Source organism: Somniosus microcephalus, chromosome 18 (genome assembly GCF_052327205.1).
Source record: "Somniosus microcephalus isolate GS21.2 chromosome 18, FLI_Smic_1.0, whole genome shotgun sequence".
In the NCBI taxonomy this organism is placed as follows: Eukaryota; Metazoa; Chordata; class Chondrichthyes; order Squaliformes; family Somniosidae; genus Somniosus; species Somniosus microcephalus.
Window position 1 is genome coordinate 55,134,163 of NC_141004.1, and position 17,214 is coordinate 55,151,376.

The following is a 17,214-nucleotide window of genomic DNA, read 5'->3' on the forward strand; positions in this document are numbered from 1 at the left end:
CTGCCTAATTATACTATGATTTTCTAAGTGCCCTGATACCACTTCCTTAACAATGGATTCCAGCATTTTCCTGACGACTGATGTCAGGCTAACTGGCCTGTAGTTCCCTGTTTTCTCTCTCCCTCCTTTCTTGGAATAGCGGAGTTACATTTGTTACCTTCCAATCCACTGGGACCGTTCTAGAATCTAGGGAATTTTGGAAGATCACAACCAATGCATCCACTATCTCTGCAGCCACCTCTTTTAGAACCCTAGAATGTAGGCCATCAGGTCCAGGGGATTTGTCAGCTTTTAGTCCCATTAGTTTCTCAAGCACTTTTTCTCTACTGATATTAATTATTTTAAGTTCCTCACTCTTATTAGCCCCTTGGTCCCCCATTATTTTTGGTATGCTTTTTGTGTCTTCTACTGTGAAGACAGATACAAAATATTTGTTTAAAGTCTCTGCCATTTCCTTATTCCCCATTATAATTTCACCTGTCCCAGGACCAATGCTTACTATTGCCACTCTCTTCCTTTTTACATACTTGTAGAAGCTCTTACAATCTGTTTTTATATTTCTTGCTAGTTTACACTCATATTCTATGTTCTCCCTTTTTATCAATCTTTTGGTCATCCTTTGCTGGTTTCTAAAGCTCTCTCAATTCTCAGGCTTACTACGATGCTTCGCAACATTATAAGCCTCTGCTTTTAATCTAATACTATCCTTAACTTTAGTTAGCCATAGATGGATCACTTTTCCCATGGAGTTTTTATTTCTCAATGGAATGTATATTTGTTGAGAATTTTGCAATATTTCTTTAAATGTTTGCCACTGCTTATCTACCATCATACCTTTTAATCGAACTTCCCAATCTACCTTAGCCAACCACCCCCCCATACCTATGTAATTGGCTTTATTCAAGTTTAAGACTTTTGTTTCTGACTGAAGTATTTCACTCTCAAACCCAATGTGAAATTTTATCATATTATAATAATTCTTCCCCAGAGGATCCTTTACTATGAGATTACTAATTAACCCTGTCTCATTATACAATACAAGATCTAAAATAGCCTGTTCCCTGGCTGGTTCCACGAAGTACTGTTCTGGGAAACTGTCTCGAATGCATTTTTATACATGAGCTGGGAGAGTGATTTTGGCAGGCTATTCAACTGTGGGGAACCAAGTACTAAGCTGGATATCCACCCTGTCCACACACAAGCGCTTCCAGTAGGGGTTACTGAATAGTGATCAGAAGTGAGAATCCTGGCTGATTTTTTCCCACCAACTCTGCTAGCCCAGGGGCGCTCCAGAGAGGAGGGGGAAAGAGAGAGAGAGCACGAGAGAAAAAGAGAGGGGGAAAAAGGGGGAATATCCAGCAATGGAAAAACAGTTGCACAAGATTGCTCATTACCTATTGTGAAAAGTTATAACCATAAATTAAATTTTCTATCTGCAGACCATCATCAATGTTGGGGGACAATCTAAACCATCAGCAATGCAGTAACTGTTCTGATGAAGGGTCCCAGACCTGAAACGTTAACTCTGTTTCTCTCTCCACGGATGCTGCCTGGCCTGCTGAGTATTTCCAGCATTTTCTGTTGTTATTTCAGTAACTGCTCTGTTGGACTGTACAGGCCAGATAAGCACTGGGCCCAATCATGGTCTGAATAAATGTAGTTGTAGCAGCATTTATATTTACTGCTAGCACCACTGTACCTCTAACTGTGTGTGGGGAACATACCACTTACTGAGGTTGTTCTCTGTGGCAACAGAGGCACTAACATCACCACATTTATACTGCAGCCAGAACCAGGGCTGCTTCCAATAGTTGTACTGTAATATAAATTCATCATTAGTCAATGTTTAAATTGAACATTTAATGTCAGTAATGTAACTTTATTTGCTGCAATAATGCAATGTCTCCAGATCAGGATTTGTACAACTCGCAGCTTTGTCAGGCCCTTACACAGGAAGTGTTTCAGAGGGGCTGCGCTGCTTCAGGCTTGTGTTTTCAATTATTTACATACAATTTCTCACTTGGTAAATGGGACTTGCATTTGAAACATGGACATGGAGGCAGTGATGTGAAGGGAATCAGTGCTTGCAGGTGGAGGCAGTGATGTATGTGAAGGGAGTAAATGCGTGCAGGTGGCAGCAGTTAATAAAGAATATGGGATCTTGGGCTTTATAAATAGGAGGCACAGGGCAGGATTTTCATTGGGCCGTGGAGTCGGGATTGGAGGCGTGCGGGGGGTTAAAATCCCGAGATCGGGGGTCCCGACCCCATCCTGCACCCAAACCCGCCTCCATGCCAGTTTCAAAGGAGGGGGGTACCCGCCCCACACTGGGACCCGCCTACCCGAGGCAGGAAGGGATTAGTGCCAATGAACTGCCTGTTAACAGGCAGTTTTTAGCCTAATTCCTATTTTTGATGTTGAAGTGTGGGATTCCCGACGGCTCCAAACCACGCAAAGTTAGAGGGGGCAGGCCGTCAGGTTGAAGGACTTGGAGCAGTCGAGATGTCGGTGTTCAGGTGAGTGATTGTGCATGAGTGCAAAGGTAAGTGTGTTTGGTGTGTCTAAAGAAGTTTAAATGGCCTTTTCTTACCTTTTCAGCCTTCCTTCCTTTAGGTCCCGGGAGTCTCTCATCTCACCAGCACAGAAAGCAGAATGGCTGCGAACTGTCAAAAGTGACAGCCTTCAGCTTTCTGTGCAGGAGAGATTTCTAACTGAGTCTGTGGAGAAGGACTCAGGTTAGAAGTAAGACCCCGTGTTTGACAGCTTCAAACAGCTTTCAAACACTGATATTTCATCTGTCAAAACCTCTTGACAGGTGAAATTTCAGTCTGTGGCGTCACCTGTTGCCGGGTGGCCCTTAATTGGCCTGCTGAGCCCACTGGGCGGGCTCAACAAGGTCAATCAAGTTAAAATCGCGTGGATTGGCCGCATCTCGATGGAGGCGGGACTACAACCCCGAAAGTTGTAGTCCCGCCTCAAACCCAACTCCTGAATGAAAATCACCCCCATAGAGTACAAAAGCCAGGAAGTTGTACTAAACCTACATAAAACACTAGTTCGGTCCCATCAGCAGTATTGTGTCCAATTCTGGGCACCGCACTTTAGGAAGGACATGAAGACTTTAGAGAAGTTACAGAAGAGATATACCAGAATGATTCCAGAAATGAGGGATTACGTGGATAGACTGGAGAAGCTGGGGTTGTTCCCCTTAGAGCATAGAAGGCCAAGAGGAGATTTGATAGAGGTGTTTAAAATCATGCAGAGTTTAGATAGGAGTACATAAATCTCATTGAAACATATAGAATTCTTACATGACTTGACAGGGTAGGTGCGGAGAGGCTGTTTCCACTGGCTAGAGAATCTAAAACTCGGGGTCAAAGTCTCAGGATAAGGGGTTGACCATCTAGGACTGAGATGAGGAGAAATTTCTTCACGAAGGGTTGTGAATCTTTGGAATTCCCTACCCCAGAGGGCTGTGAATGCTCAGTCAGAGTATATTGAAGACTGAGATCGATAGACTTTTGGGCACTAAGGGAATCAAGGGATATGGGGATAGGGCAGGAAAGTGATGTAGCAATTCAGTCATGATCTTATTGAATGGGGGCCTACTCCTTCTCCTATTTCTTATGTTCTTAAGAGAAACTGTTTCCATTGACTGAAGGGTCGATAACCAGAGGGCACAATTTTAAGGTGATTGACAAAGGAACCAGAGGTAACATGAAGAAACACTTTTTTACGCAACAAGTGATTAGGATTTGGAATGCACTGCCTGATAGGGTGGTGGATACAGATGGAATAGCAGCCTTCAAAAGGGAATTGGATAAATACTTGGAAGGAGAAAAAAATTACAGGGATATGGAAAAAGAGCAGGGAGGTGGGACTAACTGGATTACTCTTTGAAAGAGCCGGCATAGACTCGATGGGCCGAATGGACTCCTTCTGTGCTGTACTATTCTATGATGTGAAAGGAGTCAGTGCTTGCAGATATAAAGATGGTTATTTCCTTACCTCCACATAAAATAATGGCGGCCACAAAAAGAGCCAAGTCACTATCATCCAGCTCCAAGGCATTGAACTTCACTGCAAACTCAAACTTGGGTTCCATAATTTCGCTGAATGGCTTGCGCAGGCTCCTCAGGAATTCCCGAGTCACAAATCCATTTCCATTAGCCACGAGAAGACCATCCTTATTCATAATTGATGCCAACATGGCAAAAATGGCTTCATGCACACCGTATTTTAGTAATGTCACCTGGTCATTCAGGTACAGGTTTAAGAATTCAGGGATGCACTTGGCAAATTCAGTGAGTTCTCGTACGGTTTCAACAGTTGTACACTGGCAACGATGAAAGACATGAACCGCAATCTCTTTGTTCGGAATTCCATTTACTGATTGTTTCCAAACTAGGTTTTTCTCAGCCTGCCAAAGGGTCTCCATGTCATGAATAACAAAAGGCTGCATTCAGGAGAGAAAATTGTAAATAAGAATTTGCTTGGAGAACCAGAGTTGTGTGTGCTACCCTATAGCGAAAGAGTTAGAAAAATTACCTAACTTTTAAAAATGTCAGGATACACAACAACAACTACTTGTATTTATATAGCGCCTTTAACGTAGTAAAACGTCCCAAGGCGCTTCACAGGAGTATTACAAGACAAAAATTTGACACCGAGACACGTAGGAAATTAGGGCAGGTGACCAAAAGCTTGGTCAAAGAGGTAGGTTTTAAGGAGCGTCTTAAAGGAGGAAAGAGAGGTAGAGAGGCGGAGAGATTTAGGGAGAGAGTTCCAGAGCTTAGGGCCTAGGCAACAGAAGGCACGGCCACCGATGGTTGAGCGATTATAATCAGGGATGCTCAAGAGGGCAGAATTAGAGGAGCGCAGCTATCTCAGGAGGTTGTGGGGCTGAAGGAGATTACAGAGATAGGGAGGAGCGAGGCCATGGAGGGATTTGAAAACAAGGTTGAGAATTTTGAAATCTAGGTGTTGCTTAACCAGGAGCCAGTGGCGGTCAGCAAGCACAGGGGTGATGGGTGAACGGGACTTGGTGCAAGTTAGGACACGGGCAGCCGAGTTTTGGATCACCTCAAGTTTACATAGGGTAGAATGTGGGAGGCCAGCCAGGAGTGCATTGGAGTAGTCAAGGCTAGAGGTAACAAAGGACTGGAGGAGGGTTTCAGTAACAGATGAGCTGAGGCAAGGGCGGAGACCGGAATGTTACCGAGGTGGAAATAGGTGGTTTTAGTTGTGCCGCGGATATAGTTATGCGGATATGTGGTCAGAAGCTCATCTCAGGGTCAAATACGGAGTCGGTGGCTAGGGAACGGAGTTTGTAGCGGGGACCGAAGACAATGGCTTCAGTCTTCCCAATATTTAATTGGAGAAAATTTCTGCTCATCCTGTACTAGATGTCGGACAAGCAGTCTGACAATTTAGAGACCGTGGCGGGATTGAGAGAAGTGGTAGTGAGGTACGCTGACGACACGCAGCGCTACATGTGGAAACTGACGCCATGTTTTTGGATGATGTCGCCAAGGGGCAGCATATAGATGAGAAATAGGAGGGGCCAAGGATAGATCCTTGGGGGACATCAGAGGTAATGATGCAGGAGTGGGATGAGAAGCCACTGCAGGTGATTTTCTAGCTACGATTCGATAGATAAGAATGGAACCAGGCGAGTGCAATCCCACCCAGCTGGATGATGGTGGAGAGGCTTTGGAGGAGGATGGAGTGGTCAACCAAAGGCTGCAGACAGGTCGAGAAGGATGAGGAGGGATAGATTACCTTTGTCACAGTCACAATGGATGTCATTTGTGACTTTGATAAGAGCTGTTTCGGTGCTGTGGCAGGGGTGGAACATGAATTGGAGGGATTCAAACACGGAGTTGCGGGAAAGATGGGCACGGATTTGGGAGGCGACAACACAGTCAAGGATTTTGGAGAGGAGAGAGGTTGGAGATGGGGCGTTAGTTTGCAAGGATGGAGGGGTCAAGGGTTGGTTTTTTGAGAGGGGTGATGATGGCAGGTTTGAGGGAGAGGGGGACAGCACCGGAGGAGAGCGAACAGTTAACAATGTCAGGTAACATGGGAGCCAGAAAAGGAAGTTGGGTGGTCAGCAGTTTAGTGGGAACAGGGTCAAGGGAGCAGGAAGTGGGTCTCATGGACAAGATGAGCGTGGAGAGGTCAAGAGGGGAGATCGGAGAGAAACTGGAGAAAGATGCAAGTTCAGGGCTATGGCAAGGGGGAACCTGGGCCCGGTGGGCTAAGGGAAGGAAGGGAAGTGGCAGAGGCAGCTGATCGGATGGTCTCAATCTTGGAGACAAAGAAATCCATGAGCTCCTCGCACTTGTTGTTGGAGGTGAGTGTGGAGGAGAACAGGGAGAGGGGTTTAAGAAGACGGTTAGCAGGAGAGAATAGTAGCCGGGGGTTATCTTTGCATTCCAGAATGATCCTGGAATAGTGAGCAATTTTGGCAGACAAGAGTAGGACCCAATAATGCTTTATGTGATCCAGCCAGATCTGGCAGTGAATGGCTAAACCAGTTGTCTGTCATATCTGTTCAAGTCTGCATCCCTTTGACTTGAGGGAGTGAAGATGAGAGCCGTACCAGGGGGAACGGCCAGGGTGAGAGTGTAATGGTTTTAATAGGGACTAGGGCATCAAAGGTGGTGGTGAGGGTGTGGTTGAGCAGATCGGTAGCTGCAGAAATGTCGTGGTGAATGGAGGGCCAAAGGCTGGACAGTTGGGATTTCATAAGTGCAGTTGTAAGAAAGTTGGGAGAGAGTTTTTTCCAGGGGTGGACACAGAAGGAAGTGGGGTTGGGTGGGGGAAGGGGGATGTGGGTGGAGAGCGATGAGGAATTGGTCAGAGGTGGCCTTATCTGCGATTGACACGGTGGGAGTAGCGAGGCCACGAGAGATGGCAAGGTCGAGGGGGTGGCCATGAATATGGGTAGGGGGGTTCACATGGAGGGAGGGAGAGATTAAGGGAGGATAGGAGGGAAGTGAACTCAGAGGAGAGAGAGAGAGCATGATGAATTGAGATGGAGGCTGAAATCACCGAGGATGAGAAGTCACTCGATGCAGAGGCTGAGGGAGGAAAGCAGTGAAGATATCTCTGATAAAATTTTTATGGTACTTGGGTGGGCAGTAGAGAACGAGAATTTTAAATGAGAGGTGAGGGGGGTGGAATAAGGTGAGATGCTCAAAGGAGGAGAAAGTGCCAGAGGAGTAGGGAGACAGACCAAGGTGTGATTTGGTGAGGAGAGCCATACCGCCACCGCGGCAGTCTGAGTGGGGCAAGTGGTGGAAAGTATAGCCAGGCGGGGAGGCTTAATTTAAGGGTAAGGTGTCATCACCCCTCAACCAAGTTTCCGTCAGGGCCATGATGTCGATGCAAGAATCCACGATAAGCTCATGGATGGCAAAGGCCTTGTTCGCAAGTGAACGGACATTCTGGAGGGAGATGCGGAGAGAGTCGGTGATGGCTGCCTCTCTGCCAGAGTCCACAGGGTCAGCGCTGGGAGGGGCGAGTTGGACAGGGAGGAGATTGACAAGATTAGCCTCCCGCAGGCACGCTGGGCGGGAAGGTTGGCGAGAGAGTAGGATGGGACAGTTGGGGTTTCTACTCATGAGGAGATAGTGACGAGTGCCACGATGGGCCCTTCGGAGGATGCCAAGAGAGGCACAGAGGGAAGCTGTAGGCTTATCAAAGAGTCAAGCCTGGGATGGCAGCAGGAGAGTAGGAAGGTCAAAGAGTAATGAAGGATTGGGGTAGGGATTTGTGAGGGCAGAGTATCCGAGAGAGCGCGAGCGAGAGAGAGGCGGCATGACGACATATAATTGAAAGCACAATCAAATGTGAAGATTGTCTACTACTATACTTATCAACAATCCATTAATTAGGAAGCTAGGAGTGCAAAAATTGCCATAAGTATTGGAAATAATGTCACATTTTATTCAGCTAGCCAGAAGTGAGTGACAAAATATCTACTGACCAGTACAAACACTAACACCACTTTTAAATTCACTATTACCAGCTTAATTTCCCTCAATATTTAAAAATACTGATGGAAAAAAGCAGAGGTATATCAGGGGACAGAGGGGCAATGCCACACAGGCAAAATGAGTAAGGCTGGAGTTACACAGCACTAGATGCAAGCTCAAATTGATGGGAGACGCTCTCCTGGGGTTAGCCTTCTAAGTTATACAGTAACTTTTCTGTTGATGAGCACCCAAAGGTACGTTGCACTGATGTGAAACTGGGAATGCAACTACACCATAAAACACTGGGGGAAAAAAAGTAAGAGTATTTGCCCAGTAACTTTATTATAGAGCCGAAGAACGACCTGGACTAACAGAACTGGTAGAAGTTTGTTTTCCTGGTTCCCCACTCCGCTGATCAGATATACAAGGGAGTGAAGAGGTTAAGGAATGAAAGAAGGATCTGAATAGATAAAATAGGTATAAATTAAAAATAAAATTAAAGTAGCAGGGATTTTTCTGCAGTGGTTATTTCAATTTGTTTATATCATAATTTGATGTGCATATGTTGATCAGATTTCATAGCAAGAAAATCAGGATGCATCAGTTTGAAGATATGCTCAAATTCTCTAAGAAAAATGGTTAAGAGCACTGGAGGAGGGAGTAGTCCATAGAATTTCACAAATCAGTTGTATGTTACTGGTGTCAGGGAAAGGGAGGAGAAGGAGAGAAAGAAAACACAATGCAGTGCATCTCTGTGAATGTGACTTTGGTGCTTTATCCTTCCTTGACCTCTCTGCAGTGTTCCATGGTTAACAATGCCATCTTCCTCAAAAACCTCTCCTCCATTGTCCAGCCACATGGGACTGCACTTGCATGATTCATAGAAACATAGAAGATAGGAGCAGGAGTAGGCCATTCGGCCCTTCGAGCCTCGTGGCTGATCATCCAAACCCTAGCACCCGGTCCCTACACCGACAGCCATCCCACCCAAGCCCTATCCCCGTAACCCCACGTATTTAATCCCCCCTAACACTAAGGGTCAATTTTTATCATGGCCAATCAACCTAACCCGCACATCTTTGGACTGTGGGAGGAAACCGGAGCACCCGGAGAAAACCCACGCAAACATGGGGAGAATGTGCAAACTCCACACAGACAGTCACCCGAGGCCGGATTTGAACCCGGGTCCCTGGCGCTGTGAGGCAACAGTGCTAACCACTATGCCACCGTGCTGCCCACTCCTACTTTTCCAAACCTAGCCAGAGCATCTCCAGCAATAGCTTTTCTTCCCACCCCTGCACCATGACCTCCGGAATCCCCCAAGGATCTACTGCTGGTCTTTCTCTTCCTCATTTACATGCTGTCCCTTGACAACGTCATCTGCAGACATTGGGTCAGCTTCCACACGTACGGAGCGTCATGCTGATCTACCTCTCTCCCACTGCCACCGATTCCACCCTCATTGGCAGCCAGTCTCGAGCTGAACCTGACTCTTTGCAACCTCAGTGTCCTGTCCAACCCTAAGCTGAGCCTTAGACCGTACATACTCTCCACCACAGATGCAGACTTCCAACTCCGCAACACTGCCTGCCTCTGCTTCCTACCAGAGTCTCTCTGCTGCTGAAGGCACTGTCATCTCCAGAGTCAATTACTTCAATCACCTCTTTTCCTGACCTTCCATCCTCCATAAAATTCAACTTGTCCAAAACTTTGCTGCATGTATCCTGTCCCATTTGCCAATCCCCCCCCAGTCCTCACTGACATACAGTGGCTCTCTGTCCCCCAACACCTCAAGTTTAAAATCTTCATCCTTGTACTAAAATTCCTTTGGTGCCTCACCCCACACTACCTCTGCAATTTTCTCAAGCTACATATCCCCACTGAAATCCCCATTCCTGCCTCCAGCTTCATGTGCAACCCCCACCTCCATGTCACGCGATTGGTGGCAGAGCCTGCTACTAGCCTGGGTTCTGCTCTCTCAAATCCCTTTTGTAAAACCCTCTGCTTCTCCACCTCTCTAAAAACCTCCTCAAAATCAATCTCTGACTAAGCTTTGGGTCACCTCTCCTTCGAGTCCGTTTTCCATAAGCAAATCTGTGAAGCGCCTTGGACTTTTTTTATTACACAAAAGATACAACTACAATTTCAATCTGTATAGTGAGAGAAAGTGGAAGTTAGACAGAGACAAAGAGGAAAAAAGACACAGAGCACGAGTGATTCAGAAGGCATGCAAGCATGTAAATCTGAGAGCGCATGTACAATTGAGAGACACAGAGCATGAGTGAATGTAAGACAGAAAGAAAGCAGTGTGACACAGAAAGCTTGTGATACTGAGAGAGCACATGCAAGTGTTGGGGGGGGGGGGGGGGGGGGGAGGAGGATGCATGACCTAAGAGCTAAGGATTACACTTTCATCAAATATAACTGACTCTGGGCACAATTTCTAAATATAACTTGCTACAGACAGTCTGATACTCCCAATTCACAATGATTTAGGAAGAGGTTTGCACAATACCATCTACAGCCACCAGATGTCTCCATTATACATCTGTTGTGAATGTTCAAAAATACAACAGAATGGCCCAGAATTTAAAAGACTTGCATTTATATAGCGCCTTTCACCGGACGTCTCAAAGCTCTTTACAGCCAATGAAGTACTTTTGGAGTCACTGTTGTAATGTGGGAAACGCAGCAGCCAATTTGTGCACAGCAAGCTCCCACAAACAACAATGTGATAATGACCAGATAATCTGTTTCTGTTGTGTTGATTAATAAATATTGGCCAGGACACTGGGGATAACTCCCCTATTCTTCTTCAAAATAGTGCCATGGGATATTTTACGTCCACCTGAGAGAGCAGACGGGGCCTCAGTTTAACGTCTCATCAGAAAGGCAGCACCTCCGACTGTGCTGCACTCCCTCAGCACTGCACTGGAGTGTCAGCCTAGATTTCTGTGCTCAAGTCCCTGGAGTGGGACTTGAACCCACAACCTTCTGACTCCAAGGAGAGAGTGCTGCCCACTGAGCCACAGCGGACACCGTCCGGATGACGGCAAACAGGCAGCGTTCGCCATCAGTTTAATTTTTTTAAAGTTTGTTCATATTTAGTTCAGGTTTGCCTTTTCCCCATGTGAGAGCCTCAATCTTTGTTTTGCTCGCTAACATTTTTATAAAGTTAGTTAGAATTTTAAAAACGTACTCACTTTTTGGTTCGCGGTCTGAGAGAATTCGGCCTTTTGACTGGCTGCTTAGACAGCTTGTTGACGTCATAGCAGCTCGCTCGCACAAGGGGATCCCCACTACACTACGTTGATTTGAATTGCACATCGGAAAACCCGAACCTCTCGACACAGAGATGGCGAGATCTTTGTGCGAAGCTTACTTCGAGGCCAGCGGCGAATGCCTTCGCTTCGCCGCCCACTCCGGGCCATTATTTTAGGCAAATTCCGGGCCATTATTTTAGGTACCTATTTCTGAATGGTAGTGCATTGAAAACATACTAATATCTATTAGCAAATAGATTGGTACTGGAAACTAACTATAAATGGAACAAAAATACATTTGGTGTGATGATTTTGCCAAATCATAATTATATTTTGTCTAGACTTACTATTGAAATTCAATCTTTTTAAACGAAGTAGAATAATACATATTTTTGGAACCCCACTAAGGATCATGTGTCAGTTAAAAAAAAATATTCTATTCCACCCATTACCTCTAGCACAGGATTATAATGGCTATTGCCAAGTCAGGATCAGAGAAAAAATATGAATACATGCATTGTATCCAATATCACCAATATTATTGTAGAATTTGTTCAGCGAATTTGTGCACGCCAGACTAACCACTGGGGTACTACCCTGCCAGTTTCAGCAAAATAAAAACACGTACAGACCACAGTCCTCATCACAGGATGGTTTTGATTTGTACCATTTTGAGTTTTCCTTTTAGCCGTTCTATGATCTGGCTCAAGGATGAGGGGTGGGAAAAGAGGGTAATGACCTCGAATTATTTATGGGTTCTGTGGTCATCCCCTTCTCCTCCTCCTCCTCTCCCCCCCCCCCCCCCCCCCCCCAAAATGCGCGCGCACACAATCCAGTGCAAAATAAAATGTTCCAAAAAACTATTTGTAACAGAAAAGCATGCTAACCTCTATGCAGGATTCTCAATACCATGCCGAACTACCGCAAAGGATACAATTATTATACCACGAGACTGTTTACAACATTGACACATTCATACAAACATATAACCAGGCTCTGCATCTTTAACTGTTTGGGCCCATGGCATGGATGTTGACATTGTTGAAGGACAGAATTTAATAACTGTACTAAGTGTTTCTCTATTGGGCAAGGTTTAGCTCCAATACTAAATATGTGTTCTGAAATGTAGCCTCAACTTTGACTTCAGAAAAATAATGTGTGTTGGAATCTATATTTGGATTTTGGAATATATATCTTCCCTCTCGGTCAGAAGGTTGTGGATTCAAGCCCCACTTCAGGACTTCAGCACATTGTTGTAGTGAGGGAATGATTGAGTGGTCAGAGGGACTGTGTTTTGAGATGTCACATGGACGTCCCATCTGGTTTTTTGGGTGGGTGCTGAAGACCCCATGGTATGGTATTATAAGAAGAAAAGCAGGGGGTGCTCCTCAGCCAACAGCACCAAAACAGATGAACTGATCCCACTGCTGCTTATGAAATCTCGGCTGTGCACAAAATGGCAGTACCATTGGCTTACATAGTAACAGTCCGTGCATTTCAAAGTAATTAAATGCACACAAAGCACTCAGACATTTCTGAAAGATGTAAGATGCAATATAAATGTAAGCAAGTCTTTTTCCTCTCAACCCAGAAGCTTGATTCTGGAAAAACCTTACACTTTATTTTTCAGGAACAGCAGAAAATTCTCCCTTTCAAAACTTAAAAAAAAAATATCAATAACCAAAATTTGTTTGGTTAGCTTAGGGCGGAGGGGCGATGCATTTATCAAGCCCAATTGTTTGCCGCCATTCCAGTCTTTGGGCCAGGCAACTTGCAGGTGAATGAACTTCAAATAATTCACCCTCTGTTTTTCAGGTGCACCTCCAGTTTCAACTGAAGTGCCTCATTTATACTTCGGGAAACTGGAGAAAAACAGGAAGCACGAATACCTAATGCCAAGCCAGATTACAGTTCAGCACAAACATGACATTACATCACACTATGAGTAATGCGTCATTACAGACCTAACTTCACTCTCAATCGGGACTGCTAATGACAAATAATAAATATTCTCGTCTCATTTTCATTCTGGATTAAAATCAACTTTCTACAACACAAGAAGCATCTGTGCTGCCGTGTCACAATTTTGCATTGAACTGATTAAAAACGACTCAGAAGCCATTATTTGGCAGTTGACACCATATCGGAGGTTGCAGCCTACCTTTTCCTGTGCTTTTTAAGAGTCCCCCATTGAATCTAAAGAGTGCGGTTCCTTCTCTGAATTTAAAGTGAAAGCAAAGTCTAGGGAGAGTACTGTCTATTCAAAGTACCCCCTCCATTTCTATCTGAAAGTAATAACCATATTATATTATACATCCTACATCTGCACACACTTCTTACATCACAAATTCCTATATACAGGAAACTGTGTTATATCCGGCACCGAGCTGTTGCCGATCTATCAAAACTGCCGGACATACCAGCGTTAATGTTGGAGCATACGGAGATTTGCAGCTCCGTATCTGGCAACAAACACTGTTGCTTAGCAACAGCTTCTAAACAGTCGGCCGTACCTTAGAAGCGTCTCTGTAGCTTAGCAACAGCTTCAGAGAGACTTTGCAGAACCTGACTGTTGGAAAAAAAAGCCACGAGAAGAAAAAAAACCTAACAAAACGGCTCCTGATTTCTGCTGGTAGATCGAGGTTTCCGGACATACAACCTCTGGATAAACCAAAGTTTCCTGTACACATTCATAATGGAAACTGCATACTTAAACTTGTTACACTGCAAGTATAACTTCCTCCCAGTGGGTGTGTACAGTTTGGGTTATGTCTACACTTACCTTTTTTTTGGTTCCATTTTGGAGATCAACCTCCATGCACTTCTCTCCCATGTTTATACAGCTGCCTTGTATGGGTCGCTCTGCAAGTCTGTGAGTGAGTAGGCCTGGGATTGCTGTGTTATGATGCAATTGCATGTAGTAGGTGGACTAAGGAATCAATCTGCGCAGGTGCCGTGCCTCAGGGTGTTTGTATCATGATGTAATGTTGAAACACAACAGCTGGTGCAGTGAACAAACCAGAGATCATTGTTCTAAACAAAGATCAGGAGACCTATGAAAAAAACAGGCCTCTGCAATAAAGCAGGTCAACTCATTAATGTTTTCTTATAACAGGGTCTGCACTTCAGAAGTACTAGCTTCTTTTCTCCACTACTAACCGTCTCCTCTGCCTTGCCCCCTCCAAATACGTGCAAGGAGCTCTTGGAATTCTTTGTCACTAAAATTCAGACCATGCATTCAGCTGCCTCTGCCCTTTCCCCTTCAAGACCAACATCCTCCCCCCATCCTTGACTATTTCAATGCTTTACTGGCCAGTCTCTATTCCTCCACCCTACATAAAGTTCAATATCCAAAACTCTGCTGGCCCATACCCCATCATGCACTGACCCGCTCACCCATCACCCCTGTCCTTAGTGACCTATATTGACTCCCAGCCCCCATTCAAAATTCTCATCACGGCTAAATCCCTTCATGGCCTCACCCCTCCCTGTCTCTGTAAGCTCCTCTAGCCCTCCCCCCAGAACTCTTGCGTTCCATGGATTCTGGCCTCTTGTGCATGTCCCGTCTTTTCGCCTCACTGTTGGTAGCTATTCCTTCAGCCATCTAGGCCCTATGCTCTGGAATTCAGGCCCTATGCTCTGGAATTCTCTCCCTATACTTCACTGCCTTTCCACCTCCATCTCCTCCTTTAAGACCCTCTTTAAAAGTCACCTCTTTGACCAAGCATTTGGCCACCCCTTCTAATATCACCTTCTTTGGCTCGCCATTTATTCTGGTTGATTATGCCTTTGTGTAGCATCTTGGGACATTTCTACATTAAAGACACTACATAAATGAAATTTGTTGTTGCTGTGCTTCATTAGCTGTGAAGCACTTTGCGATGTCTGGAAGACGCAAAATGCACTATATAACTGCAAGTTGTTTTGTTCTTGTTTCTTATAAGTGCAGCCGATGTTGGGAGAACCAAGCAGTTGCTGTTAGTTAGTCATGTTGTAAGAGCACCTATTCTGATCACAAAATTCAGGCCAGGGTCAACAGGGTTCTCTGCCTTTACTTACAGGGTCCTTGGTAGCCTTTCCGCTTAGGATATCTCGTGCTTTTTTCTTAGTCATATTGAAGTTCTTTAGATATGCATCATAAACATGTTTCGCCAGTGATTTCAGATCGGCTATTTGTGGATTTTGAACTGTTGATTCACCAGCTAGAAGTCCTGCAACTAGCTTTTTCTTTTCTGCTTCAGGCATTCGGCCAAATCGGATGGCTGTTACCAGAGAAAAACAAAATTAGATTTGGCAAAGAATTCAGTTTGTTTTGGTTAAGTATAAAATTGGCTTATGTTCAAATTATTTATTATTAGGCTTGACAGTGAATAGCGAGTCTGTTTTCAACAAGTACCAACCATCGCAGGCTCTACTGCTATAGGAGGTTTCTACACAAGGTCGTTAGCACAAATTGAAAACAAGCAGTGCTCCACACTGGTAACAATTGTAACACAGTATCCCTTTCACTTTAACCTTCTCGTAACACGCAGGTACCAGCGATCATACTGTTCTTCACAGCTGTTGTCCCGACAAATCCAGAGATAACACCCCAGAATAAGCAAGAACTATAGAGAACAATAGCTATGAGTGTAATACAAAGAGGGAACACAAATTGAGGGGCTTGGAGGACAAGGAAGGAAGAATAGACAGATAACGATTGACACAGCACCTTTCACGTCCTGTTTTTTGTAGGAAAACATTTGTAGCCAATGTGGATACAGCAAGGCTCTATAAAAAGCAATGAGGTGAATGAGCAGTTAAAATGTTTGTGGTGGTGTTGGTTGAGGGGTGAATGTTGGCCAGCACACTGGGGGAAACGTCCTGCTCTTCTTCATAAAAATACCATGGGGTCTGTTACATCCACTTGAACAGGCAAGCAGGACCTTGGTTTAAAGCATTACCCGAAAGACAAGAGCAACGCTCAAGGAGTATACAGTCAACTCTGAAGTTGCACATCTTCAATACATTCATATGATTTTTTTTTAAAACCAGACTTGCCTGGTTGATTTTTTTTTTTTTTTGCATTTCTTTCCCTTCCTTGTGATCAGGAGCAGAAACACTGGCTGATTTTCCTCCCTCCATGGCCTGGGCACAGCGAAGCCAGTTCTTACTGCAAAACTGCCACATCAGCCAAGAACAGTTAACATAGCAGAGATCAAGGCTAAACCTGGGGTTTTCCGAGCATGCATGACATAATAGGCACAATCATTTTTAAAGACTGGGCTAATTCCTAATTGAATTAGGAATCGACAATGAAGTTGAACAATTGAAGTGAATCAGCAATGAAGTTGTGGCAAGTTATCAACTAACACTGATTTTCTGTCATGTTAGATGCTTGTAAAGCACAACTTAAATATAAAACAAGGTGTGTTAATACAAATAGTTTATAAAATCATTCAATTCTCTATTTGAAAAGCTGTTAAACGTACCAACTTATCAGGTCTTAAATTTTCTTTTGCTCATTTTGATAACATTTACTGACCATTATGTGACATCCCCAACGCCAGGCACTTCTGGAAGCGGCAATACTGGCACTTATTCCTGTTTTTTTTCTGGATCTTACAGTTACGATCACATTTCTCATACTTCAGCTTCATCCGAATTGTTCTTCGGAAGAAACCCTGAAAGCAAAATTTTAGTTTAGATTTTAACTGTGAAGGCAGACAGGAATGGGATTTCAAATCAGAGTACAGGGCTCATTGATAAATACATGCACATTTCTGATTAAATAAAATGCTAGCTTGGACAACATTTTACTCCTCGTCTTACCAAGTTGTTGGGTTATTTACAAGTTATTTGTGTTTTTCATTATCACATGTAGAGTAAGCCAGAACAGTCTCATTTTGAAACTAGAGTGTAAACAAGGATAAATCAAAAGTTATCTGTATATATTAAAAGTATGCATGCACTCCCTGGAAACTATCACA

The 17,214-nt window shown here is 44.4% G+C and overlaps 1 protein-coding gene across 1 annotated transcript in view; it reads right to left on the bottom strand.

Annotated features, from left to right (window-relative positions):
• The window catches only part of LOC147105283 (peroxisome proliferator-activated receptor delta-like), a 57,082-nt gene that overhangs the window by 8,425 nt on the left and 31,443 nt on the right, over window positions 1-17,214 (bottom strand). The window contains exons 4-6 of the mRNA XM_086011476.1: window positions 16,770-16,908; window positions 15,305-15,507; window positions 4,009-4,456 (exon numbers count right to left, since the gene is read on the bottom strand). Of these exons, the coding sequence (XP_085867602.1) occupies window positions 4,009-4,456; window positions 15,305-15,507; window positions 16,770-16,908 (790 nt within the window). The remainder of the gene's footprint in view (window positions 1-4,008; window positions 4,457-15,304; window positions 15,508-16,769; window positions 16,909-17,214) is intronic.